Source organism: Miniopterus schreibersii, assembly GCF_964146895.1.
Source record: "Miniopterus schreibersii genome assembly, chromosome: 16".
Classification (NCBI taxonomy): Eukaryota; Metazoa; Chordata; class Mammalia; order Chiroptera; family Miniopteridae; genus Miniopterus; species Miniopterus schreibersii.
The window spans coordinates 2,064,809-2,090,000 of NC_138116.1; the positions used below are offsets into that span (position 1 = coordinate 2,064,809).

Sequence of the window (25,192 nt, forward strand, 5' to 3'; positions counted from 1 at the left end):
GGCTGTGTCCTAACTCGGCTCTCCCCCTGCATCTGAACAGCAAGGGTGGTCTGCAGACCAGGAGCCCAAGGTCAAGGTGCCAGCGGATCCGGTTCAGCTGCAGGCTCTCTGCCCGGCTTGTAGAGGCCACCTTCCCACCACGTCCTCGCGTGGGACAGGGGCGGAGACGGGGGAGGGAGACAGAGATAGAGGGCGAGAGACCTACTCTCCCTTCCTTTACTTTTTTTCTTTTTAAAGATTTTTTTTATTGATTTTTAGAGAGAGAGGAAGGGAGAGAGAGAGAGAGGAGAGGGAAACGTCGATGGGAGAGTGAAACACCGGCCGGCTGCCTCCTGCACGCCCCCTACTGGGGATGGAGCCTGCAACCTGGCATGTGCCCCGCCTGGGAACCAAACGGCAACTTCTTGGTGCACAGAACTTGGCCCAACCCACTGAGCCACACCAGCCAGGGCTCTCTGCTTTTCCTCATAAGGCCACTGATCCCACCCTGGGGGCTCCACCCTTGTGACCTCATCTAAATCTAGTCGCCTCTCAAAGGCCCCACCTCCAGATACCACCCCATGGGGACCCCGACCTGTGAATCTGGGAGGGACACAAGCATTTCACACAAACCCTGGAGGGGCCACACCAACCCCAGTTCCAGGAAGAGCAGCCTGGGCCCGTCACACTGAGAACCACGCCGACCTCACGGCTCTGCCACAGCCACAGCCACAGCCACAGCCACAGCCACGACTCTACAGACGTTCAGAAGGGGCGACGGTGAAGTGACGTGCTGGGCACTGGGGGGGGGGCCGGCATGCTCACATTCAGGTGCAGAAGGGGCGTCTGGGAGGACACGGGCTCTCCCAGCCTTGTGCCCGCCGCACGAGACCCTGTCTAACAACTGACGACCAAAAACAAAGACAGTGGGTCGGACCCCCTGGCTCCATGAGGAAACTCATCGGAAAAGAAATGATTTGAGTCAGCCCCCCTGGACCTGAAGTTTATATAATTCGGAGCAGGTCCAAGTAGAGACCAAATCCTGGCAGAGGAGGGAGGGGCGAGCTGAGCCCTCCCGGTTGCGCTGGGGCCACGGGTGGCGCAGGGACGGCTGGACCTGCTGGAGCGTGTCTCACGTGGCCTGGGGGTTGGGGGGAGCCTCCCGGACAAGGGAGGCCGCGGCCGTCCTCCGAGACCCGGAGCAGGTTCCGGCACGGGGGCTCTCCGGCCCGCGTCCTCGGCGGCCCCTCGTCCTCGCGGACGTCAGCGGGGACAGGGGCGTTTGCCGCGGAGGGCAGGCCCGGAACACCTCCCCGGGCGCCCGCCTCACTCCCGGTTGTCCCCCAGGACTGGTCAGCCAACCCCATGTTTGAAAGGAAGGACAACAAGAAGGAGGCCCTGCTGGACCTGGACGGGAGGCTGGTCAACCTCAACAAGCGCTACACGGCCGTGAAGGAGGCCGGCATCAAAATCCAGGCCATGGTCACGGTACGGAGCCCCGGGGGCCTGGGGGCCGCTTGCCCTTCGTGGGCCGGGGGTGGGGGTGGCTAGAGGTCCCTCAACAGCCACTCCAGCGGTCCCGGAATCTACGCTCTTTAACCCCAGAGACTTTTTGTGGTTGTTAATTTTCGCCTGAGGATGCGGGAGAGAGGGAGGGAGAGGAACATCGATGCGGGAGAGACGCATTGATTGCCTGCCTCCCGCATGCACCCCAGCTGGGGCCGGGATCGAACCTGCAACCCAGGCACTGCCCTTGACAGGGAATTGAACCCGCGACCCTTTGGTGCTCAGGCCAGCACTACCCTGCACAAAGTGGGTGCAGACAAGGGACATCTTCTTACAAGGTCCCCGAGCTTGTTCCTCTGGGGCCAGCTGCTGCGGGGCGAGCTCCGTGTGAGGCCCCGGTGACCAGGAGGGGCGCCAGCAGCCCGGGGAAAGTGGGGCTCGCTGAGCGCGCGTGTCCGGCGTGTCGGGGCCAACACGCTAGGTGGGGATCACGTGTCACACCAGAGCCTGCCCCGCTGCCCGCAGCGTGGGGCCCTCCCGCCCGCCAACAGTCTCAGGGCCTGTGGGGCGTCCCCGCTGGCCGGCGGCCTGGCACCCCCGGGGCTCCGCCTGGTCTGACCCCCGGGGCTCCTCGCACTTTCCTCCAGCTTGTGTCTGGAAGGTGGCGCTCCGCCCAGGCCTGGAAAAGGCGAGAGGCGCGGCGTGTCGGGGGCGTGGGGACAGACAGGCGGCCCCGGGTCACCGTGAACATTGACTGGGGAGGGAGGGAGTCGGGGGCCGGCGAGACGGCCGACTGCGGGGCCTGTTGGCAGGAAAACGCGGAGCTGTTCAGAGCGAACACGGCCACCCAGCCCTGGAAAGAATACGTCCTGTACATCGACAGCATGGTCTTGGACGAATTTGACAGTTTCATCCGCAAGTCTCTCAGTTACCTGATCAACAACATGGTTCTGGACGTAAGTTATACGCAGAAGACGAGCGGGGCTGTGTGAGAGAATACGTATGTGTTATAAATGTGGTTTTGTAAATACAAAGTTTACGTTGGAATCGGTAGGTTAGTTTCCTGGAGAGAGAATAGCTGTCCCGTTACAAGTAAACAGGGTTATGAGAAGCTGCCAGGGCCACCCACTCCACTCGACCCTGTTTTAAAATGGCAAGTCCTGCGCCCAGGCCCTCCTCGGTTCCAGGCTCTCGGCTCATCCGGTCCCCTCCCACCTGGCAGATCTGAGAGTCGCCCGCTTTGCTGCCAGGTGAGGGAAGGCAGGGACCTCTGCCGCCGCCTCCTGTCGACCTGGGAGGGTCAGGGGGACGCCCTCCTGTCACCTGGCAATGAGGTGGCACCCTCAGCTCCGCAGGCTCATGAGGGGGTGGCTCTGGGAACAGGCAGGGTTACCTGTGCACGTGCTTTCTAAACGGGACCCTGCCATGCACGTGAGGGCTCGTCCCACCGGGCTGTGACCCACCACGCGCCGTGGCCGTGGCCGTGGCCGCCGGCCCTGAGAAGCCAGCCAGCCACCCCTGTGCGCGGCTTACACGTTCTTGACTAGTTCAGTCCTCACAGTAACCCAAAGAGATGGGGACAGCTGTCTGTTCCGTAAAATGCTTTTTATCATTTTATATATATCTGGGGAAACCGGGCGGCCACGGCCACACAGCGAGTAAGGAGCAGCTACGGGCTTTGAACCGGGACCGTCGGTCGCTGGCCTTCCCTTCCGGTCGCTGCCCGGCCCTGCCCGGGGCTACTCCAGCCGGCTGCTGGCCCTCCCGCCCGGCGGCAGGGACCACGGAGAAGCGTGGCCTCCCGAGTGGCCCCGGCCCGTGGGAGCCGGGCAGCGACCCTCCTGGCGCTGAGAACGGTTCCTCCGAGGGCGAGGCGCTGACCCCCCCGCGGCCCATTGCAGGAGACGGTCGCGCCGCTGTTCGAGGTCCACATGGAGCTGGGTGAGGACGGGCTGGCCTTCAGCCCGTCCCTGGAGGTGGGCGACGACCGGGGCTTCCTGGCGCTGATGGAGAGCCTCATCAACGACATCTACAACACCGCCAAGCTCATCCCCCGCCTGGCCAAGGGCAGGCTCAACTACAAGGTGGGTCGGGCGCCTCCGCCCCCCGCTTTCCCCGCTTTCCCTGCTGCTCTCCCGGTTCGGAGCCGCCTTCCAGCTCAGCGGAGCCTGGTTACTTACATTTTACGGGCCAGTGGTTCGGGATGTGACAGGTGCCCCCGGACTGCGGGGGGGACTTCTCTCCCCACCCCCCAAGCCCTGCCCTTCCCCCGGAGTGGCCGGGCTCCATTCCCCGGCCCCTGCCCACGCCCCTCGGATGCCCAGGGTGTGCCCGGGCCCCTCCCGGGCTGTTTCTCTCCCTCCTGTGACGTCAGCACTGCGACGGTTCTCTCCACACCCAGGCCCTTTGCCACACGTGTGCCTCCGCCCGCTCCCACGGCCGTCCACTCTCAATACCGTCAGACCCTGGCCGACAGTAAACGCGGTCAGATCAGATTCCGGGGGCGTGACAGGCGCCGGAAACTGGGCTCCCCTCCGAGGGGGGCGTCTGTCAAAGCCTCGTTTGTGGGACAGTAAAACAAAAATTGGAAATGGCCGAAATGCCCGCCAGACGGGACTCGCTGGATAGGCTCTGGCCCATCCTCGCAAAGGCACCCGGGGGAGCCGCAGAAATGAGCCCGGGCCGGGAGGATGCTCGTGACATGTTGTCAAGTGTTGACGGAGCCGAGGACCCTGTTTACAATATGATTTCGTTCATTTAAACAAACAAAACGCCCGGTCTCTCTGCGGGGGCCCTCTCGGCGGTCAGGCTGCTCTCCTGGGAGGCGGGATGGGGTGGGCGGGGGTGGCGGGAGACAGCGGAGGCCGCGGGGCTCCCTCCTGCGCCGTCTGGCCTCGGCCGCGGGCTCACGGGCGGCGTCTCCCCTGCCTCTTGCAGGCGGACCTGGAGGACACGCGGGACCTCATGCAGATGCGGGAGGAGATGTCCAACCTGGTGGTCGGCGCCATGAAGGAGGCGGAGGAGTTCCAGGACTCCTTCGAGAGGTACTCCTACCTCTGGGTGGACGACCTCCAGGAGTCCATGAAGAACTTCCTCGCCTACGGCCGCACGGTGACCCAGGAGGACGTGGACGCCCGGACCGAAGACGTGGCCTCCAGGACGCCGCCCACCCTCACACGGTTCCAGCAGCAGGTGCCTGGGCGCCCGCCCCTGGCTCCCTCGCCTCCGAACCCCCCGTTCCCCGGGGAGGGGCGCGGGGTTTGCCTCCGGACCCGGCGTTACGGCTGAGGCCGGCGGAGCAGGAGGCGGCTGCCGCCGTAAGAGTCTGCGACTCAGGGTTCCCAAGAGGAGGGGGCGCCGCTCCCCGAAGGGCCACGAGGGGGGAGCACCGGGGTCGGTCAGCAGGCAACGGAGCAAGAAAGTGGGGGGGAGGCCATGCTGTGGTTTCCATGGGAAGGAACGAGTGAGGCAGGCACGCGGGCCTGGGGGTGGCTGGTTTGAATCAGTGCCGTGGACCCCGGGGCGAGGGACGGCCCCCGAGTGCTCTGACCCTCGGCCCGGGTGGGGGGGCGTAGGACAGGGGGACGCCCCCGAGTGCTCTGACCCTCGGCCCGGGTGGGGGGGCGCATAGGACAGGGGGACGCCCCCGAGTGCTCTGACCCTCGGCCCGGGTGGGGGGGCGCATAGGACAGGGGGACGGCCCCCGAGTGCTCTGACACTCGGCCGGGTGGGGGGGGCGTAGGACAGGGGGACGGCCCCCGAGTGCTCTGACACTCGGCCCGGGTGGGGGGGCGTAGGACAGGGGGACGCCCCCGAGTGCTCTGACACTCGGCCCGGGTGGGGGGGGCGTAGGACGGGGACGGCGCCCGGAGCGTGAGAGCCTGATGCAGGCGGGTGGGCTCTGGGTGGGTCAGTCTGTACGGGAAAGACGGCTCCCTGGGGCGCTGTCGCTGGGTGGAGGTGGGGGCTCCTCGCGGGCGAGTGAGGCCCCAGAGGCTGGAGTAAAAAAAAATAAGAAAACACAGTTAACACGGGAGCCTGCACCTGTTTCCCGAGGCCCAGCGAGAGGGAAGGGCACCCGGGGAGCAGGCAGGCGGGCGCCCAGGTGGGCGCGCTGTGCGGCACAAGGCAGGGCCAGCGGGCGGCGCTCAAGAGCCTCAGCGGGGAGGGCGGCCTGAGGAGGGCCGGGCGACCCTGCTCGTCCTGGGGAGCCCCTCGGACGGGCTCCCCTGAGCGGTGCGAGGCCAGGCCCTGGGGCGGGGGTGCCGGGGGAGGACAGCTGGCGGGGTGGCCCGGCCCCGTGGCGAGCCGGCTGTGTCCCCCAGATCGACTCCTACGAGAGGCTCTACGAGGAGGTGTCGCGGTGCGAGAACACCCAGGTGTTCAGCGGCTGGCTGCAGTGTGACTGCCGGCCCTTCAAGCAGGCCTTGCTCAACACCATCAAGCGCTGGAGCTTCATGTTCAAGCGCCACCTAAGCAACCACGTCATCACCAGGTGGGTGCGCCCTGCCGCCGCCTGGGGGAGCCGGGGGGCAGGCGGGCCCGTTGCAGGCGACCGTCCGGGGAAGTGCGTGGTGTCGTCCGGCGCCTTCTCTGGGGCAGACGGGGGTGGAGTTCCAGCTGAGAGGCCAGCCCCCCCTCCCCAGGGTGGCGCCAGCGGCAGGGTCCCCTGGCTGCCAGGGGGCCTCCGCCTCTTGGCCTGCGCCTGCTCACTGCGCACTCGCGGCATCTGGGTGCCAGGCGTGAGGACACCCTCCGCTCAGGCGAGTGTGGCAGGGAGTCCTGACCGGTGACAAAGGCACCAGGGACGGTGCAGCTACAGGGACGGGCGGGATCCCGAGAGAGTGTGACCCAGCTCAGTGCCACTGGGGAGGCAGCAAAGGCCCTCCGAGACGCGGCCTCACCCTGGGATTTGCCGATCAGCTTGAGGGGCGCTGGTGAGGCGTGGGGGGCCGTGCGGGTGGGGAAATAGCAGGTGTCCTGAGATGGACCCCGGCTCTGCCTTCCCGGGGGGAGCCCCCCCCAGCCCACCGCCTCGGATGGCCACAGCCCGCCCCCGGGGAGGTGGCCTCTGTCACAGGCAGTTTGCTTGTCCCGTAGCCTCAGTGACCTGGAAGCCTTCATGAAAGTCGCCAAGGAGGGCCTCAGGGCGCCCATCAAGGAAGGGGATTATGACGGCCTCGTGGGCGTGATGGGGCACCTGATGCGGGTGAAGGAGAGACAGGCCGCCACCGACACCATGTTCGAGCCCCTGAAGCAGACCATCGAGCTGCTCAAGACCTACGGGGAGGAGATGCCAGAGGAGATATACGTGAAGCTGCAGGTAGGCGGGGCCGGGCGGCCGTGTCCAGGGGAGAGAGGACGGCCGGGACCCTTCCCGTGGCTGGAGGAGACGGCCAGCCTCCTCCTGGAGACACAGGATGACACTGCTCAGGACCACGCCGGCACACAGCACACGCACGCACACACGTGCACACATAGATGCAGGTACACACAGCACACGCACACACACGCACACGTGCACACATAGATGCAGGTACACACAGCACACACACACACACATGCACACATAGATGCAGGTACACAGCACACGCACACACACACGTGCACACATAGATGCAGGTACACACAGCATGCACACGCACGCACACACGTGCACACATAGATGCAGGTACACACAGCATGCACACGCACGCACACACGTGCACACATAGATGCGGATTCAGCTCCCCTGGGTACCAGAAACACAAGGCTGCCACCGCCTGGCCTGGCCATGGAGGTGCAGCCCTGCAGAGGCGCCCGGGAGGCTGGGGGCCCGGGGGACTCTGTGCTCCCCACGCGGGTCTGTAATCACGGGACGCCCCCCCGGCCTTCGCCCGCCTAGGAGCTGCCGGAGCAGTGGACCAACACCAAGAAGCTGGCCTTCCAGGTGAAGCAGAACGTGGCTCCCCTGCAGGCCAACGAGGTCAACATCCTCAGGAGGAAGTGCCAGCAGTTCGAGGTGCGCGGCCGGGGCAGGGGGTGCGCCCGCCGCGGGGGGGCGGGGCTGCCGCGGGCAGCAGGTGCCTGACCCCCGTGTCCGCCCGCAGCTCAAGCAGTACGAGTTCAGGGAGAAGTTCAGGCAGGAGGCCCCGTTCGCCTTCAGCGACCCCGAGCCCTACCAGTCCCTGAGCAAGGTAACGGTGCCCGAGGCGGAGCCGGGCGCCCCTTCTCTCCTCCGGCCGTCGTTCCCGCGAGCCCAGAAACGCCCCGTGGGACTGGCCTCCGCTGCAGCCCGCGGCTCACACCCGCCCCCCGCGCTGTGCCTCCTGGGCCCCAGCCGCCCTCACGTTCAGCAGCTTCCTGCCCCCTGGTACCTTCCTGCCCCTGGCCCACCACCTGCAGCCCATGGCCAAGCCTCACCCTTGCCCTTCTCTGTCCCCACTGTGACGTCCATGGTCAGCGTCCGCCTCGCAAGCTCCACGGCCCGAGACCTGGCCCCCACTCACGGTCGGGCCCCACGGGCCCCTCAGGGCCGGCAGGGAGCCCCGGGAGCACGCTGGGCACTGCCGGCGCTTCTGCTCCAGCACCTCGCCCAGCCCACACCTCTGCCTTGCCCTGCGGCGAGAGCACAGGGAGCCCCGAGGTGTCCCCCAGGGTCCGCCACGCTCCCCCCCAAGCCGCTGCTCTTCCCCTGCTCAGCTTGACGCCCACCATTCTGAAGGCCGAGGTCCCACCCTCTGTCCGTGGCCACCTCCTAACCTCCGGTTTCCCGAGCCACAGGGCAGACAGGCCCCTTCTCCCCGGGGACCCCCGAGCGCTTACACACGGGCCCCGGGCTGGAGGCGAAGGGCTCCTGTTGGTGGCGGTCCGCGCTTAATCATGGGCTCTGAGATGGCTCCCCGCCGTTGCTTATCTAGGGTTTTCTCTTTTTCAAAGCAGCCCAGCATCCCCTATATAATTTTTAATAAGATAAAAAAAATACACGTAGCAGGGAAATGGGGGAGATTCTGGGGAACCTCAGATGGAAGTTCGGCATTCACACGACATCCCCGAAAAGTCAGTCCCCGGGCCTGAACTCGCAAAGACAGACCAGACCCCCTTCCCGTCAGATCGGAAGCAGGGGGGCTTTGAGAGGGCGGGGAGGGGAGGGTGCCGCCCCCCGGCCCCCCATGGCCGAGTTTGCCGTCCGGACACGTAAGAGGGGCTGGCGTAGAGCATGCGCGTGGCTCAGGGCGCAGCAGGGAGAAAGGGGCAGGGTGCCACTGGGTGTGCCTACGGCCTTCCTCACCCGCCCGCAGCAACAAAGGAGCATCGTGGCCATGGAGAACATCATGGAGGGGCTGAGCAAGTCGGGGGGCCTGTTCGAAGTGGCCGTCCCCGACTACAGGCAGCTCAAGGCTTGTCACAAGGAGGTCTGCCTCCTGAAGGAGCTCTGGGACATGATCTTCATGGTGAGCGGCCGAGGGCTCCAGGGCGCGGGCGGGGCGGGGGGGCCGGCCAGTGCTGACGGCACCCGGGGGGGGGGGCTCAGCACCAAGAGGGGTCGCTCCCCCATCCTTCGGTAGTGAAAATGCAACCCCAGCTTCCCGGTCCCTGATGGAGGCACCCGAGGGACCCCGAGATGGGCGTCTCTCTGTCATTTTCTCTGTAGGTGACGGGCCGCGAGCTCCACTGCCTCCCGCTTGTCTCCCTCCTCTCACCCTCTCTCACCTCCACCTCTCTTTAAAAACTTTAAAAAATAAGGAATCTCCCCTAATCTCCCGGAGAGAAAGACCCCTGAGGCTTTGGTCACATGCCCGACGACTGGCTGGCGACGGGGAGCGTCTCTCGCGGGCGGTTCCACCGACCCCCGGGCAGCCTCTTCTGCGGACTGGGCGCCCCTCCGGCCCATTTTCTAACTGGGCTTTTTTTCCCCTCTCTCTCGAGTTTCGAGATTTCTTTATATCTTCTAGAAATCAGCCCTTCGTCAGATCTGTGATTTGCCCACAGGGTCTTTTCATTATTTGAATGCTCAGCTGGGGATGGAGCCGCAGCCCGGCGGGGAATCGCCCGTGACCTGCCGCGCGTGGCCCACGCTCAGCCCCTGAGCCGCGCCGGCCGACGCTCACGCTCTTTCCGTGCCGACCGGTGTGGCCGCGCGATTTTCCGTCTTTCGTCGGCTGCAACGGCGCCGTGACACCGCTCGAGCTCCGGCCGTCGGAGCAAACCCCGTTTGGCCGCGGCCCGGCGTCTTCCTGCGTGTCGCGGGACTCGGCTTCCTAAGCATCCGCTGGGGATGCCTGTGTCCGAGTCCGCGAGAGGTTCCGCCCTGCCGCCTCTCGTGATCGCCTTCGGCTCTGGCACCAGGGTGAGAGGAACCGGCCAGTGACCGCTTTTCTTTCACACTCTTGTGGAAAACGGGCGTTCACGCCCCCTTGACTGCGCGGCAAGATTTCCAGTGAAACCAGCTGGGCCTGGAGATTTTTCTTTGGGGAGGTTTTTGGTGATAAATGGCGTTTCTCTAGTGGGCACGGCCCCGCTCCGGCTGCCTGTGGCAATTGTGCGAGAAGCTGGGAGTGAGCTGGGTGGCCTGTGGTTTCCGGGCCCGTTTCCTCTGCGTCGCCTGGTCCCGGGAGAAAGGTGGTCGCGTTCCTCCGTGTGACCCTTTCCCGTGGCGCCCCCAACGCCGGCGATGCGGGGCGTCCGCCCTCGCCCTCGCCGTCGGCACCGGAGGTTTATAAACCATGAAGTTCACCGACTTTTCAAAGAGCCCGCGTTGCGGGTGACGCTTTTTCTCCGCCGTTTCGCGGCTTCCGTCGTCACTGGTGCCCGGCCTTGTCTTTATTCGCTCCTTCCCGCTCTTTGCTTCGGGCCTATTGGCACTTTTTTTTTTTTTCCTTTCCTCTCTCTCGTTAGTTTCTCGACTGGATCTTTATTGAGTTGAGGCTTTCCGCCTTTTCCAGTGCAGACGTTCGGCGTTTACAAAACGGGTCCCTCGGCTTCAGCTGTATCCCGCGTGTCTCGCTACTTCCTTCAGTTCTGTGTCATTTTTAATTCCTTTTGAGGTCCCCGCTTGAGCCGTGGACTATTCGGAAGCGTGTTTTTAATTTCTGAGCGTTTGGGGGGTTTCCCTGTTGCCTTTCTAACTGTCGATTTCTGGTTCGGTTCCACATGGTCAGAGAGCGCGCAGCATGACTTCAACTACGTTTAATTTCTTAAGGCTTATTGTGTGGCTCGGGGTGGGGTTTGTCTTGGTCAGTGGTCCGTGGGCACTTGGAATTTAAAAAAAAAAAAAGCGTGTCCTGCTTCTGGTGGGTGGAACGCGCTCTGTGTGTCGGTTAGATGCTGGGGGTTGGTTGTGTGGCTCAGTCCGTCTATGTCCCAACTGGTTTTGTGCCAAAACAGATTTTAAGTGCTAACTTTCAAGTTGTATTTTTAAGTTTGACTTTTGTATCTTTTAAGTTGTATCTTAAAAAAAACACACATATATATATGTCTTTATTGATTTCAGAGAGAGGAAGGGAGAGGGAGAGGGAGATAGAAACATCCGTGATGGGAGAGCCACTGATCGGCCGCCTCCTGCTGGGGATCGATCGATCCTGCAACCCGGGCCTGTGCCCTGACCGGGAATCGAGCCGCGATCTGGTTCATAGGTCGATGCCCAACTGCCGAGCCACGCCGGCCGGGCTTGAGTGGCATCTTTGCGACGGGGTTGTTTTTCCCTTGGGCCCGCCCGCTCTCTCAAACTCTGTCACTGGCTCCAAGTCTCCTCACTGGCGCGGGTGTGGGCGGCCGGGCGGGCGGCCCGGGCGCCGTCCTGAGCCTCCCCCGCGGGAGCCAACCGCGAGTGCCCCCCCCAGGTGAACACCAGCTTCGACGACTGGAAGACCACCAAGTGGAAGGACATCAACGTGGAGCAGATGGACATCGACTGCAAGAAGTTTGCCAAAGACGTGAGGTCGCTCGACAAGGAGATGAAGACCTGGGACGCCTTCGTGGGGCTGGACAACACCGTGAAGAACATGATCACCTCGCTGCGGGCCGTGAGCGAGCTGCAGAACCCCGCCATCCGCGACCGCCACTGGCAGCAGCTCATGCAGGCCACCCAGGTGCCCGTCGGGGCAGCGAGGGCCCCGCCCCGGGGCCGGGGGGCTGGCGGCCGCTCCGCCCAGTGCTCGGGGCCCGGCGCTGAGGGAGGCCCACGTGGACGGGCCGGCTTCCTGCTCGTGTGGCCTGAACGGTGACAGGGCCCTGGCTCAGAGGGGGCCCCGCACCGGGTTGAATGCCCTGCTGTCTCCTCCTTGCATTTCTTAATTTTTAAACAAAGGACTGCAGCATTTTCATTTTGACCTGGGCCCCGCCAAATGTGCAGCCGGTTCTGGTTGTAGGTTGAATATGCACAGAGCTCAGGGAGCTTGGGGTGGATGAAAAGTTCTCGGGTCCCCCCTGAACCTCAGGAGCACAGTCCCGTTGCCCAGATCTTCCCAGGGATATCCCCTAGTTGGGGGTCTGGCCTCATGGGGGTCTGGCCTTGACACCCACGGAAGGAAAATGGGAACACTCCCCCTCCATCAGCAAACACTGAGCACAGATCCACTCGCCAGCCCCTCTGCAAAGGCCCCACGTAGGTGCCGGGGGTACAGAGAGAGAAACAAGCCCTCCGCTCTCACGGAAGCAAGGAAGGAACCCCGGGCACAGCGGCCACGCAGGGGAGGCCACGCGGGTGGGTGTTCTGGGACGATTCCCCTCGTGTAGCGGAGGCAGGCAGTCACCCCAAGGCGAGGGGAGAGCAGGAAGGACTGCAGAGCCTGCGCTGTGTGGCCTGGGCCTTGGGGGAGAGACATCGAGTGGAGCCTTGAGGTCCCGTGGCCGCCTCCTGCATTTCAAGCCCCTTCTCTACTCTCTTGCGAGAGCTCTTGCCCTTGGACTTGGGCCCCACACACTTAACCAGCAGGATTTCATCTCAGGACCCTCAGCGTCCGCAAAGACCCCATTTCCAAAAGGCTGCATTCTGAGGTCCGGGCGGGGGGTGGGGCAAGAATTTGGGAGACAGGGTTCAGCCCCCTGCAGGCGGGTGCTGCGGCTTCGCAGTTTTACGGGGAGGAAAGGCGAGGCCGGATGCTCCGTCTGTGGCCTGGGAGGCTCACCGACCTGCCTCTCCCGGGGGACAGAGGTGACCCCGCCGGAGCACAGGTGGCCTGCTGGAACCTGCCTGTCCCCCCCCCAGGTGAAGTTTGAGATGTCAGAGGACACCACCCTGGCGGACTTGCTGCAGCTGAACCTGCACAAGTTTGAGGATGAGGTCCGGAACATCGTGGACAAGGCGGTGAAGGAGTCCGGCATGGAGAAGGTACCTCGAGGACGGGCCCGTGGCTTGTCTGTCTTATCTGAGGTGACGCAGGCGCTGATGCGCCACCCGCCGTGTGCCACTCACTCCACGTGGCGCCAGCGCTCACGTAACACAAAGGGAAAGTTTCCTGGGCCTTTTCTTACCCGGCCCACGGGAGAAATCTTGTAAAATATCTCCTGATGTTATCCCCGGGGGGGGGGGCGGAATGCCAGCTCCTGGCTGTAGCTCTGCCTCCCTGCCCAAAATGGTTTGCGCTTTTTGAAGCACCCCGAGCTCTCTCCTTTCCTGGGGCACCCCGACCTGTGTCCTGTCTGCCCCTCCCGGATGTCGGAGGCAGGGGGCAGGAGCTTAATGAGCCGCCAGCCACAGGGCCACCCCGAGGCCCTGTGTGGTCCGGACCTCTCCCCTCTCCTAACTGTTGCAGGAGTTTGGATCGCCACCTTTTGGCTTTTTTAAAAAACAAAACAAAACGACTTTATTCAGCGATAACTCACATACCACACCGTTCGCCGTGCAAAGGGTACAACCCGACGGCCTTTAGCGTATTCACAGATCTGCACAACCGTCACATACTAGTCAGTCAATTTCAGAACATTTGTCATCTCCAAAAAGGAACCTCTGTCCTTTAGCTATTACCCCCCACATCCCGTCTTCTCATACCCACCCCTGCCCCAGCTCTAAGCGACCACTGACCCGCTTTCTGTCCCTGTGGGTTTGTATATTACGGACACTTCACATCAGGGGACTCGCCCAGCACGTGGCCCTTGAATCTGACTTCTTTCACTCGGCGCAGCGTCCTCAGGGCCCAGCCACGTTGTGGCAGGGGTCAGGGCTGCACTCCTTTTTCATGGCCGAGTAATATTCCGCTGTGTGGATGGACCCCGTCGTGCTTATCCACCGTCTGCTGGTGGGCACTTTGGTAGTTGCCACCTTTTGGCCACTGTGAATGACGTCGGTACGAACAGTTTGGCTTTTCTCAAAGAGGGGCTTTTTCCAGGTTCTAGGAAACTCTGGGTCCTTCCAGGCCCTCCTGCCAGAGGCGCGCTGACCCGATTTCTGTTCCCCGGAAGGTGCTGAAGGTGCTGGACAGCACCTGGTCCACCATGGTGTTCGAGCACGAGCCGCACCCGCGGACGGGCACCATGATGCTCAAGTCCGACGAGGTGCTGGTGGAGACGCTGGAGGACAACCAGGTGCAGCTGCAGAACCTCATGATGTCCAAGTACCTGTCCCACTTCCTGAAGGAGGTGACGAGCTGGCAGCAGAAGCTGTCCACGGCGGACTCGGTCATCTCCATCTGGTTTGAGGTCCAGAGGACCTGGAGCCACCTGGAGAGCATCTTCGTAGGCTCCGAGGACATCCGCTCCCAGCTGCCGCAGGACTCCCGGAACTTTGACGACATCGACAGGGAATTCAAGGTGAGCGCGGCCGTCTCGCTCCCGCCCGCCCGCCCTTTCCAGAAACGGCTGCGCTCGAGGAGGCGGGGCTCCTGACCCTGGGCGGCCCCTCCTCTCCCCAGGCCTTGATGGAAGACGCAGTGAAAACACCCAACGTGGTGGAAGCCACCAACAAGCCTGGTCTCTACAACAAGCTGGAGGATCTGAAGAAGAGGTAGGTGCCCACGCCCATGTAGACCAGGGACGCCACGGTGGGGAACCCGAGTGCTGGCCAGGACAACGCAAAAGACAAAACAAAAACCCAGGTCGTGGGTTTGCACACCCTTCCCCTGGGAGCTAGTGCTCCCAGCCACGTCGGCCACGCCTGACCACGTCAGCCACGTCTGGCCACGTCCGGCCACATTGGAGGGAGCAGCAGCTGTGGACCTTAAACTATGCCCCCTCCTACTTAGGGATGCCCCCAAGGTGAGGGGCTGGCAGGGCATGAGCACGTCGGGTTGGAAAGCTGGAATCAAGCAGGCTGGGGCCGGCAGGCTGGGCACCTCTGGCTGCCAGTCCACAGGGGCAGGGTGGCCCAGGAGAAACCCTCTGCCCCTCGGGCCTCAACAGCCCCTCCCCCTGCCCTAGGCTGGCCGTGTGCGAGAAGGCCCTGGCCGAGTACTTGGAGACAAAAAGGCTGGCTTTCCCGAGGTTCTACTTTGTGTCCTCGGCCGACCTCCTGGACATTCTCTCCAACGGAAACGACCCCGTGGAGGTAGGTGGCCCCGCCGTTCCGAGGGACAGGCCCGCTCCAGGGGACCGCGTGCTCACCCCCACATCGGGCGGCCCTGGAATTGTGGAGGAGTGTCCCTGGTGTCCCGCGTCACCTCCACGAGGCTGTCCACACCAGAAACCACCCGGGGCCCAACTATGACAGAAAGACCGGGAGACTCTCTGGGGACCCTGGGCCTCGTTTCCTCGTGTGGAAAGTGGGTTCGATGCCAGGGGCTGAGCAAGACGCTTTCCTGAGAGAGATGCCCACTCACTAGGTCCCCCCACCATAAAGCCGGCCCCGGGGCCTGGAAAAAAGGCTCCTCGAGTCTCTTCTGAAAGAGGGGAGGTTAACTAACCAGGTGAAGGGAAGGTGACTATATATTAACTGTAAAGTTGCGGGACTCGCCATCGGGGATGCACTAGGGTGGCCCGAAATTTAAAGATCTGAGTGTGTGACTTGGGGAAATAGGCCCGGTGGCTGGGTCAGAACTTCTCAAGGAAAAGAAATCTTGGGGACAGACACCGTGTACGGCGAGGACCCAGCAGTTTCCGCTGTTCCCTTTTGTTGGCTGAGCGTGTTTAGTTCACATTAACCAGAGAAGCGGGAGTCGATCCCCCCGGAAAGGAAGATGCTTCCAGCCGCCAAGGAACGCGGGCTGCGGGCGCCCCTTGGAGCCCCCGGCCGTGTAACTCCGGTGCCCCCCCGCCCCCAGGTGAGCCGCCACCTGTCCAAGCTCTTCGACAGCCTCTGCAAACTGAAGTTCCGGCTGGACGCGGAGAAGAAGCCGCTCAAGCTGGGCCTGGGCATGTACAGCAAAGAGGACGAATACGTGGACTTCGACCGGGAGTGCGACCTCTCGGGGCAGGTGGGTGCGGGGCCCGCGGGCGGAGACGGCGCCCTCAGGAGGACAGGGCGGCGCTGGGAGAGCCAGGGGCCCTCAGGCGGGTGTCGCCGCCAGTCCCTGACTGTCCCTGTCCCCTCCTGCCCCTGCCTTTGAGGAAGGAGTCCTTCCAGGACTAACTTCCAGAGTTTCCGGCACAGCCGGACCCACGTAGCGTGAGGTGTGTTCTTGAAAGAAAGAGCCAAGAAAGGCGAGGAGGGGAGGAAAGAGTTTATGGACGCCACTGAATTTTCCTGTGGCTTTGAAGGGGTCACACACACCCGACCCAAGTTCTAATACCCGCTGAGAAAGCACCGCCGGCCCCATCGCTTTGAGAGATGGCAGAGGCCTCCTCCCTTGGGTGCCCTGTGCCCCTCTCCGGGGAAACGTCCCGGCTGCCCCTCCCCCACAGCTCATCGCCCGAGTGTTGACCAAGCCTCGGGACCCATGTTGACATGAGCCTAAGCAAAATGTAATTTGGAGCTAAGTCCGCTCAGGGGGAGAGGAAATCTCATGCGAGAAACCCCGAGATTCAGTGACGTGGACTTGGGAGCCTGGCCGCCTGCTGTGCCCGGAGGGGCTGGCGGGCCGTGGCCAGATCCCCCCATCGGAGTTGGGTCAGACCCGTTCCCCACCGAGCTCCTTAGACGTGACCACGAACCACAGGGAAGGCCGCCACGCTGGACCTGTAGTTAAAGAGGAAGAGCGGCCCTGCGATCCGTTTGGGTCCCCCGCCCCCAGTAGCAGCTAGTTGAGGGTTTGTATTTAAGACGCGAGCAGCCTTGTTGGCAGGTTTGTCCCGGGTCACGGTCTTGGATCCTGAGACGATGCACCTGAGGAGCAGGTGGGGGCTCCACTGTTCAGAACCCGAAACACGGCGGGGGGGGGGGCAGAGATGAGACGCAGCCTCTCCGAATGTCGGCAACGCCCAGGGGCTCAGACGTAGCCTGTCTTCTCTTCTCGATTTTCCTCTGGTCCCCCCTCCCTCCCCTGCCTAGAAACAACGCGTGAGCATGAGTGCCCGGCACCCCCAGCTTCCCAGCCCCTTTTCCGGTTGGCCGTTCTTACTACTCTAGAAAGGCCTTGACATTTCAATCCCTGGGGCCAATATGATGACCGATATTAAAATCTTTACGTAGCGAAGCGAGTCGGAGTTAGACGGTCGCGGCCTCTCGAGTCAGCAGGCTCCGTCCTCCCGCAGGTGGAAGTGTGGCTGAACCGCGTGCTGGACCGCATGTGCACCACGCTCCGCCACGAGATCCCAGAGGCCGTGGTGACTTACGAGGAGAAGCCCCGGGAGCAGTGGATCTTCGACTACTCGGCCCAGGTGTCGGGGGCGAGGGCTCGGGGCTGAGGGCGGGAGGGTCCCCGCGCCGCCGGGGGCGCCGGGCTCACTGCGGGCGGCCGCCCTCCGCCGCAGGTGGCGCTCACCTGCACGCAGATCTGGTGGACCACGGAGGTGGGCATGGCGTTCGCCAGGCTGGAGGAGGGTTACGAGAACGCCATCAAGGACTACAACAAAAAGCAGGTGCGCGGGGTGCACCCTGCGGGACTCCGCGGGGCACGGAGGCCACGTCCCCAGGGGGGGGTCCCTTAGCGCAGGCCCGCGGCCCTGCCCCAGGGGCCGCTTTGCCAAGGCAGGACGTTACTTTCCTGTCTGGAAATAACCAGTTGCTACCGCGACTCTATTTATAAAGATTCTTGATTAGGATTTTAGATACCAAAGGTAATGTCAAATGGAAAAAAGAAAAATGACCCGTAACCCATCCCAAGATATAACCACCGTCAACACATTATTAGCTAATTATTGTGCTAATACTATTGTTATTATTCTAATAGTATTACTTTAATAATATAGAATAGTATTACTTTTATATAGAATATACAAAATAATATTACTTTAATAATATTATTGTATTATATATGTTAAACATACATCCAACGGCCTATTTTTTTATGAAATTTTTTGGTTTTTGTTTTCCAATGCTTTAAAACCCAGTTTTCTCTTAACGTCCACACCTTCCACGGCACCGGGTCTCCTTCTACCACACCATTTTTAGTGGCTTCGCGGCGTCTGCCGGGGGCCGCTCCGCAGCCACCCCACCCCCAGTTGGGGGCCGGTGTGAACGTCTCCCCTGCGTTTCGTTCTCGTGAACCCGGGCGCGGTGGGTGGGCAGCTCCCGGGGACCAGCCAGGGCGCGGCAGGCGCCGCCCGGTGTCCCAGCGAAGGGCCTTCGCTCCTGCAGATCAGCCAGTTGAACGTGCTGATCACCCTGCTCATTGGGAACCTCAGCGCCGGCGACAGGATGAAGATCATGACCATCTGCACCATCGACGTGCACGCGCGGGACGTGGTGGCCAAGATGATCGCAGCCAAGGTGCGGGCCGGGGGCGGGCAGGGAACCGCTGGGGAGGGGCCTGGCATCTGGTGGGGGGGGCTCCGGCCCCCCACTGCCGCCCCTTCCTGGGAGGCCACTCCCCTCAGCCCTCCCTGGGACTCACCCCTGCACTGGAGGAGGAGGGGGCGGGAGCATGGCCTGGGCCCGGGCAGCCCGGTGACAGGCCGGCCTCGGTGGCCCTGCAGGTGGAGAGCTCCCAGGCCTTCACCTGGCAGTCGCAGCTCCGGCACCGCTGGGATGAAGAGAAGAGGCACTGCTTCGCCAACATCTGCGACGCCCAGATCCAGTACTCGTACGAGTACCTGGGCAACACGCCCAGGCTGGTCATCACCCCGCTCACCGACAGGTGCGGACGCCCGGCCCCTGCGTCCCGGGGCCACCGCGCCTGAGCCCGAACCGCCCGGGAAAGGAGGCCCGGGCTTCCCGTGGGCCCTTCCCCACCATTCTCCGGATTCTCAGACCCGAATGTCCTGCCGAGGCCGAAAGAGCCTGGCGTTCGGGCCGGGGGGGGGCCCATGTTTGGAGCCGCCTGCCCGGAGCCCATCCTTGGGCGCGGGGTTCTCACTCCCTCGCTCCAGGGCCAGCTGTGTGGCCTCAGGGGAGCTGCTTGACCTCTCTGAGGGCCTGCGAAGTGGGGATACTGTGAGCTTGTCGAAGATGGAGCGAATCATTTAGCAGCAAAGAGTGCTTGGAGCGGCACCGCCCAGAGCAAACCTCGGGGAACATGGTGACGCTTAGGACCAGGCACGGTGCTGGCTCCTCCATCACATCGCAAGCCCTCCCCTACCTGGGGGGCCGAGCGGGTGTCCCTGAAGCCACAGGAGAGGAAAGTGACGGCCGTGGGGTGCTGGCGTAGAAATTAAGCAGGGGTCCCTTGCAGGTGCTACATAACCTTGACCCAGTCCCTCCACCTGATCATGGGTGGAGCCCCTGCTGGCCCAGCGGGGACGGGCAAGACAGAGACCACGAAGGACCTGGGCAGGGCCCTGGGCACCATGGTGTACGTCTTCAACTGCTCTGAGCAGATGGACTACAAGGTACGTCCCCTGGGGGGCCAAGCAGGGCCCCCCCCCCGGGAGGCCGCAGCCTGCATGCCCCGGGTGAGCTCTAGACGCGCCACTGACCGGGTCTCTTCCTCGCTCCTCCAACCTGGCCTTTCCAGTCCTGTGGCAACATCTACAAGGGCCTGGCCCAGACGGGAGCCTGGGGCTGCTTCGACGAGTTTAACCGCATCTCGGTGGAGGTCTTGTCTGTGATCGCAGTGCAGGTAGGGCCGCCTGGGTCAAACACGAGGACTCCCTGCGTTGCCAGCTCGGGGCAGGTCCGCTTTCCTGCAGCCTGTTCATTCAGCCTGACCAGCGGGCACAGAGACGAGGGAGACCCAGCCCCGTCCTTCAGGGGCCCATGCTTCGGTTGGGCGAGCAGAAGGGAAAACAGGAAAGTCAGCTCTGGTGGCATGCACGCGACTGAGCAGAGATGAGGGGACGATTGATTTTGCTCAGGGGACCAGGACAGAGGGTTTTGTTGTTGATATCAATGGATCTGGGTGTTGAAGGATGCATAGGAGTTTGTTAGACAAGGGTGCTGGGGGAGAACGGGAAGGCAAGGGAGAGAAGGAAAGGAGGGCCTGTGCTCTGGTGTCTTGGGAACACTTGGGCCAGAGCCCAGGACACGAGGTGGGGAGGTGGGGACAGGGTGGAGCAGGCCTCCTGGATGGGGACGGCATCACCCGCCGCCTGTGGGCGCCCACCCTGCCCCACATGTCTGGAGGAACGTGTCTGCGTTTTGCACAAACGCCTCGGTCCATCCTGGGCACCCCTGGGCTCTCTCAGGGAAGCTGAGGCCAACCTCAGGGTCCGGAATCAACTCTGATGCTTCAAAGGGCTCCGGGAGCCGGGGTGCTGGCGGTGCTGAGACCCCCCCCCAGGACAGACAGACGGGTAGACGGGAGGTGGCTGGAGCCCGACCTGTGGCCCACGGGGGACGCGAGGCTGCGGGCAGAGCTGGACAGTCCCGGGCAGCGGGAGGAGCAGAGGGGGGCCGGTTACTCAGACCCACAGCCTGGGGTGAAGCCCAGCTTAAGTTTACTAATTTGACCCCCAGTTCTGTGCTTGCCGATGATTCCAACGTCCGTGCCCCCACTTCTTAATCCGTAAAATGGGTTCGACGACACAGGTTTGCCGGCAAGATTAGGGTGAATGCAGGGAGCTGGCAGCCTGCGCTGCGGTTGCCCTGGGCTGCGCGGAACTGTCCCCAAGCCCCGGGCTGGAGGCAGTAAGAGAGAAGGCGAGGCCGCCAGCGCCCCGGCCCGGGGGCGGCACTGCCCCCGCCAGTCAGGCCCCAGGAGCCTCGCGTAGAGCCCGCCTCGGGTGCTAAGAGTGCGCGGCCTGGAACCAAGGCGCCGGAACTGGAACAGAAGGTGGGGCAAGGCTTCCCGCAGAGGCGAGGTGGCAGGGATTCAGGGGGACCCCCCCCCCCCCCGCAGGCCCTTGACCGGCGCTAACTGCGAACGCGGGGCGCCCTCAGGCGGTGGCTGGAGGTTTGCAGCCGCCTGGGGGGGGGGGGGCGCTCGGCTTCCTCAAACACTGACGCAGGCGACGATGGGTCGCTGCCGTCCCTGCCGTCACTGTCCCTGCCGTCACTGTCCCTGCCGTCACTGTCCCTGCCGTCCCTGCCGTCACTGTCCCTGCCGTCCCTGCCGTCACTGTCCCTGCTGTCCCTGCCGTCACTGTCCCTGCTGTCCCTGCCGTCACTGTCCCTGCTGTCCCTGCCGTCACTGTCCCTGCCGTCACTGTCCCTGCCGTCACTGTCCCTGCCGTCCCTGCCGTCACTGTCCCTGCCGTCACTGTCCCTGCCGTCACTGTCCCTGCCGTCCCTGCCGTCACTGTCCCTGCCGTCCCTGCCGTCACTGTCCCTGCCGTCACTGTCCCTGCCGTCACTGTCCCTGCCGTCACTGTCCCTGCCGTCACTGTCCCTGCTGTCCCTGCCGTCACTGTCCCTGCTGTCCCTGCCGTCACTGTCCCTGCCGTCACTGTCCCTGCCGTCACTGTCCCTGCCGTCCCTGCCGTCACTGTCCCTGCCGTCACTGTCCCTGCTGTCCCTGCCGTCCCTGCCGTCACTGTCCCTGCCGTCCCTGCCGTCACTGTCCCTGCCGTCACTGTCCCTGCCGTCACTGTCCCTGCTGTCCCTGCCGTCACTGTCCCTGCTGTCCCTGCCGTCACTGTCCCTGCTGTCACTGTCCCTGCCGTCACTGTCCCTGCCGTCCCTGCCGTCACTGTCCCTGCTGTCCCTGCCGTCACTGTCCCTGCTGTCCCTGCCGTCACTGTCCCTGCTGTCACTGTCCCTGCCGTCACTGTCCCTGCCGTCCCTGCCGTCACTGTCCCTGCTGTCCCTGCCGTCACTGTCCCTGTCCCTGCTGTCCCTGCCGTCACTGTCCCTGCCGTCACTGTCCCTGCCGTCCCTGCCGTCACTGTCCCTGCTGTCCCTGCCGTCACTGTCCCTGCCATCACTGTCCCTGTCACTGCCGTCACTGTCACTGCCGTCACTGTCCCTGCCGTCACTGCCGTCCCTGCCATCACTGTCCCTGCCGTCACTGTCCCTGCCGTCACTGTCCCTGTCACTGCCGTCCCTGCCGTCACTGTCACTGCCGTCACTGTCCCTGCCATCACTGCCGTCCCTGCCATCACTGTCCCTGCCGTCACTGTCCCTGTCACTGCCGTCACTGTCACTGCCGTCGCAGGAGCAGGGCTCATGCAGCAACGACAAGGAACACGCCAGGGACACGTCGGCAGCCTGGGGACTCTCCCAGCATTTTGCTGGTGACAGAGCCCACCTCTGGGGACATACTGTGCGACCCGCTTAGTCACGTCCATGGGATGGCAGTTAGGGACACGGCCGGGCAGGTCAAGGAGAGGCGGGCGGGCGGGGGGAGGTGTGGCTGTGGCGGTGACCTGCGGGGTCCCCTCGGCGACAGACGCCCCGCGTCCCGGCTGCCTGCGCGGTGTCCGCGGCGCAGCACCCCAGCTGTGAGGGGTCACCTTGGGGTGGCTGGGTGGGGCACGTGGGGGTCTCCCCACATTCTGTCTTAAAACTACAGCTGTCTCAAGATTTAAAGTTTAACTTAAACAAAGAGACGCCGGGCGGCGTCGGGGCCCCTCTGCCGACCCCTCGCCGCTCCCTTCCGGCCGCTCCTTCCCGCACTGACGGGCCTGCGTCCCGGCCGCTTAGGTCAAGTGCGTCCAAGATGCCATCCGGGCCAAGAAGAAGACCTTCAACTTCCTGGGGGAGATGATAGGACTCATCCCCAGCGTCGGCATCTTCATCACCATGAACCCCGGCTACGCGGGGCGCACGGAGCTGCCCGAGAACCTGAAGGCCTTGTTCAGGTGCGTGGCGGGGGGGGGGGGGGGTGCCCGGAGAGGAGCGGAGCCGGGAGAGGCAAGTGGGGTGCAGACGGGGCTCCCGAGGCAGATAGAACCCAGCCGGCCAGGGCCCCCTGAAGAGCAGGCAGCTTCTCCTGCTCTGTCTCCCAGGTCAGGGGTCCCCACTAGAGGCGATGGAAGGCAGGGTTCGGGGTGACTCTCAGAGAAGGTGGAGGAGAGGAAATGCAGGGCCTGGAGACGCCTGGTGTGGAGGGCGGAGGAGGTGGGGAGGGAGCAGAGACCCCAGGCCAGGGATGCCGTGCCCCCCCCCCCCCCCGCCCCCGGGGAGGTGGGTGTGCCCCTGGGTGGGGAGGGGCAGGTAGGTCTGAGCAGGAGGGGAGGAGCCACGGCTGAGCCTCTGACCCACCAGGCCCTGCGCCATGGTGGTCCCCGACTTCGAACTGATATGCGAGATCATGCTGGTGGCGGAGGGCTTCCTGGAGGCCCGCCTCCTGGCCAGGAAGTTCATCACGCTCTACACGCTGTGCAAAGAGCTGCTCTCCAAGCAGGTGAGAGCCGGTGGCACCCTGGGCCCGCCAAGCCAGGGTGCTCGAGGGGCAAACACCAAAGGGGCCCGGGGGCCTCCCTGGCTGGCCTGGTGAAGGCTCCACGTGTCCCAGCAGCAGGCCCGCCTCCGCCTGACCCTCCTCGACCCCAGACCCGCCTCGGGGGTGGGCACTGCCAGCCGGCCAGCTTGGGAGACGCGCTCACACCCATGGCCTCCGCCCGCAGGACCATTACGACTGGGGCCTGCGGGCCATCAAGTCGGTGCTGGTGGTGGCCGGCTCCCTGAAGAGGGGCGACCCCAGCCGGGCAGAGGACCAGGTGCTCATGAGGGCCCTGAGGGACTTCAACATCCCCAAGATCGTGACCGACGACCTGCCGGTGTTCATGGGGCTGATCGGGGACCTCTTCCCAGCCCTGGACGTGCCGCGGAAACGGGACCTGAATTTTGAGAAGGTGGGTCCTACCAGCCTCTGGCCCAGCCTGGGAGCCCAGTGGTCAGGGCTTGGGTATTTCTTTCCACCGCGTGTCAGATGGGTTACCTCAGTGGCAGGTGCGACGTTGGGGTGGGTGGCCCCGTCTTCCAGTCCGCGATAGTCACACACACGAGGCTGCCTCTCCAGCCCTGGCCAGTCCTCCCTTAACGCTGGGGTCTCGAGAGGAACCAAGGGGCTTCTGGCAAACCCATGGAGGTCTCGGTGGCCGTCGTGGTGGGACATGGAGACACAGCCGCCCTCAAGGGCGACTGTGCCCCTATGATCTCTCCCCTGGGCAGAAGCTTCCCCACCCAGAACACAGCCTGGTCCCCACGCCCGGGCCCAGTGCCCATGCCCCGTGCCTCGTCCTGTGCCCAGCACCCCGACCTGTGCCCAGCCCCATGCCCAGCGCCCCATCCTGTGCCCTCAGATCATCAAGCAGAGCATCGTGGAGCTGAAGCTGCAGGCCGAGGACAACTTCGTGCTGAAGGTGGTACAGCTGGAGGAGCTGCTGCAAGTGCGCCACTCAGTGTTCGTCATCGGGAACGCGGGCAGCGGCAAGTCCCAGGCAGGTCGCCCTCGAGTTGCGCCTGGACCCACCCACCTCCACCGAAGGGCCCTGCAGGGTTCCCGCCGGGCGGGCAGGCTGCTGGAGGGTCAGCCCCCTTTCACCTGCCCCCACCCTGGGCATCCCGGAGGCCACCCCCACCCGAGTGTGTCCTGAGCAGGGGGGGGCAAGCAGTGACCACTGGACCCTGATCCCACGATGGGGCCCTTCTCCCGGGGCCACCTGCCCCCCCGGGGGCCGCCCCCCTCGGCGGTCTGCAGGCGCTGCCTGGGGCGGTGGGAGCAGAGGGTGGCGGCCGAGTCACCGGCTCTGACAAACGCGGGAGCCTCTAAAGCAGCGCGTTCAGCTGGGCGCCCGAGGGGTGAACACCACGTCCCGGCGCTAACGGCCACGTGGGGACGCTCACAGCGAGCTCTGAACCCAGTTTACCGACAGGGAATATACGCACATGCGTATAAAGGAGCCTCGCGCTATCTTGTCCTCTGGCTGGAAGAATTAGGGGTTGTTTCTGTCCCTTACATTTTTTCGGGGAGCATAGGTTATGTTTATCAGCAGGAAGCTACTGTGGCTTTTCCTGGGTCGCAGCGAGGGGTCGAGGCCGGCACTTCTGTGCCTTCCGCAGACGATGACAGCGGCTTGTTTGCTGCCCCCGGACCCGGGTCCTCATCGGGGGGACGCAGACCCACCTCGCCCGTGTGTCACCAAAGCAAAACAAACCCAGGGCCGGGCGCCTGGGTGCCGAGTTCACGTGGGACCCTCCCCTTTGAGGGCATCGCCTACAGCCCGCCTTGAGTGACCCGTGCTGAGTGACCCCCCTTTGCCCAGGTCCTCAAGTCGCTCAACAAGACCTACCAGAACATGAAGAGGAAGCCGGTTGCGGTGGACCTGGACCCCAAGGCCGTCACCTGCGACGAGCTCTTTGGCATCATCAACCCGGCGACCAGGGAATGGAAAGACGGTACTGGGAGCGGCGGCCCAGGGTGGGCTGCGGGGCGCG

The 25,192-nt window shown here is 63.9% G+C and overlaps 1 protein-coding gene across 2 annotated transcripts in view; it reads left to right on the top strand.

Moving 5' to 3' along the window:
* The window catches only part of DNAH17 (dynein axonemal heavy chain 17), a gene marked incomplete at its 5' end in the record, with an annotated part of 77,347 nt that overhangs the window by 14,397 nt on the left and 37,758 nt on the right, over positions 1-25,192 (top strand). For both annotated transcript variants that reach the window (XM_081161181.1, XM_081161182.1), the window contains 26 exons: positions 1,327-1,467; positions 2,298-2,441; positions 3,387-3,569; positions 4,423-4,677; positions 5,811-5,980; positions 6,586-6,808; positions 7,370-7,486; positions 7,575-7,661; positions 8,766-8,918; positions 11,307-11,555; positions 12,674-12,796; positions 13,867-14,214; positions 14,316-14,407; positions 14,821-14,947; positions 15,660-15,812; positions 17,029-17,154; positions 17,248-17,355; positions 18,074-18,205; positions 18,412-18,572; positions 19,107-19,263; positions 19,389-19,493; positions 22,454-22,611; positions 23,018-23,156; positions 23,380-23,607; positions 24,058-24,195; positions 25,021-25,153. In XM_081161181.1, coding sequence (XP_081017307.1) covers positions 1,327-1,467; positions 2,298-2,441; positions 3,387-3,569; positions 4,423-4,677; positions 5,811-5,980; positions 6,586-6,808; positions 7,370-7,486; positions 7,575-7,661; positions 8,766-8,918; positions 11,307-11,555; positions 12,674-12,796; positions 13,867-14,214; positions 14,316-14,407; positions 14,821-14,947; positions 15,660-15,812; positions 17,029-17,154; positions 17,248-17,355; positions 18,074-18,205; positions 18,412-18,572; positions 19,107-19,263; positions 19,389-19,493; positions 22,454-22,611; positions 23,018-23,156; positions 23,380-23,607; positions 24,058-24,195; positions 25,021-25,153 — 4,150 coding nt within the window. The remainder of the gene's footprint in view (positions 1-1,326; positions 1,468-2,297; positions 2,442-3,386; positions 3,570-4,422; positions 4,678-5,810; positions 5,981-6,585; positions 6,809-7,369; positions 7,487-7,574; positions 7,662-8,765; positions 8,919-11,306; positions 11,556-12,673; positions 12,797-13,866; positions 14,215-14,315; positions 14,408-14,820; positions 14,948-15,659; positions 15,813-17,028; positions 17,155-17,247; positions 17,356-18,073; positions 18,206-18,411; positions 18,573-19,106; positions 19,264-19,388; positions 19,494-22,453; positions 22,612-23,017; positions 23,157-23,379; positions 23,608-24,057; positions 24,196-25,020; positions 25,154-25,192) is intronic.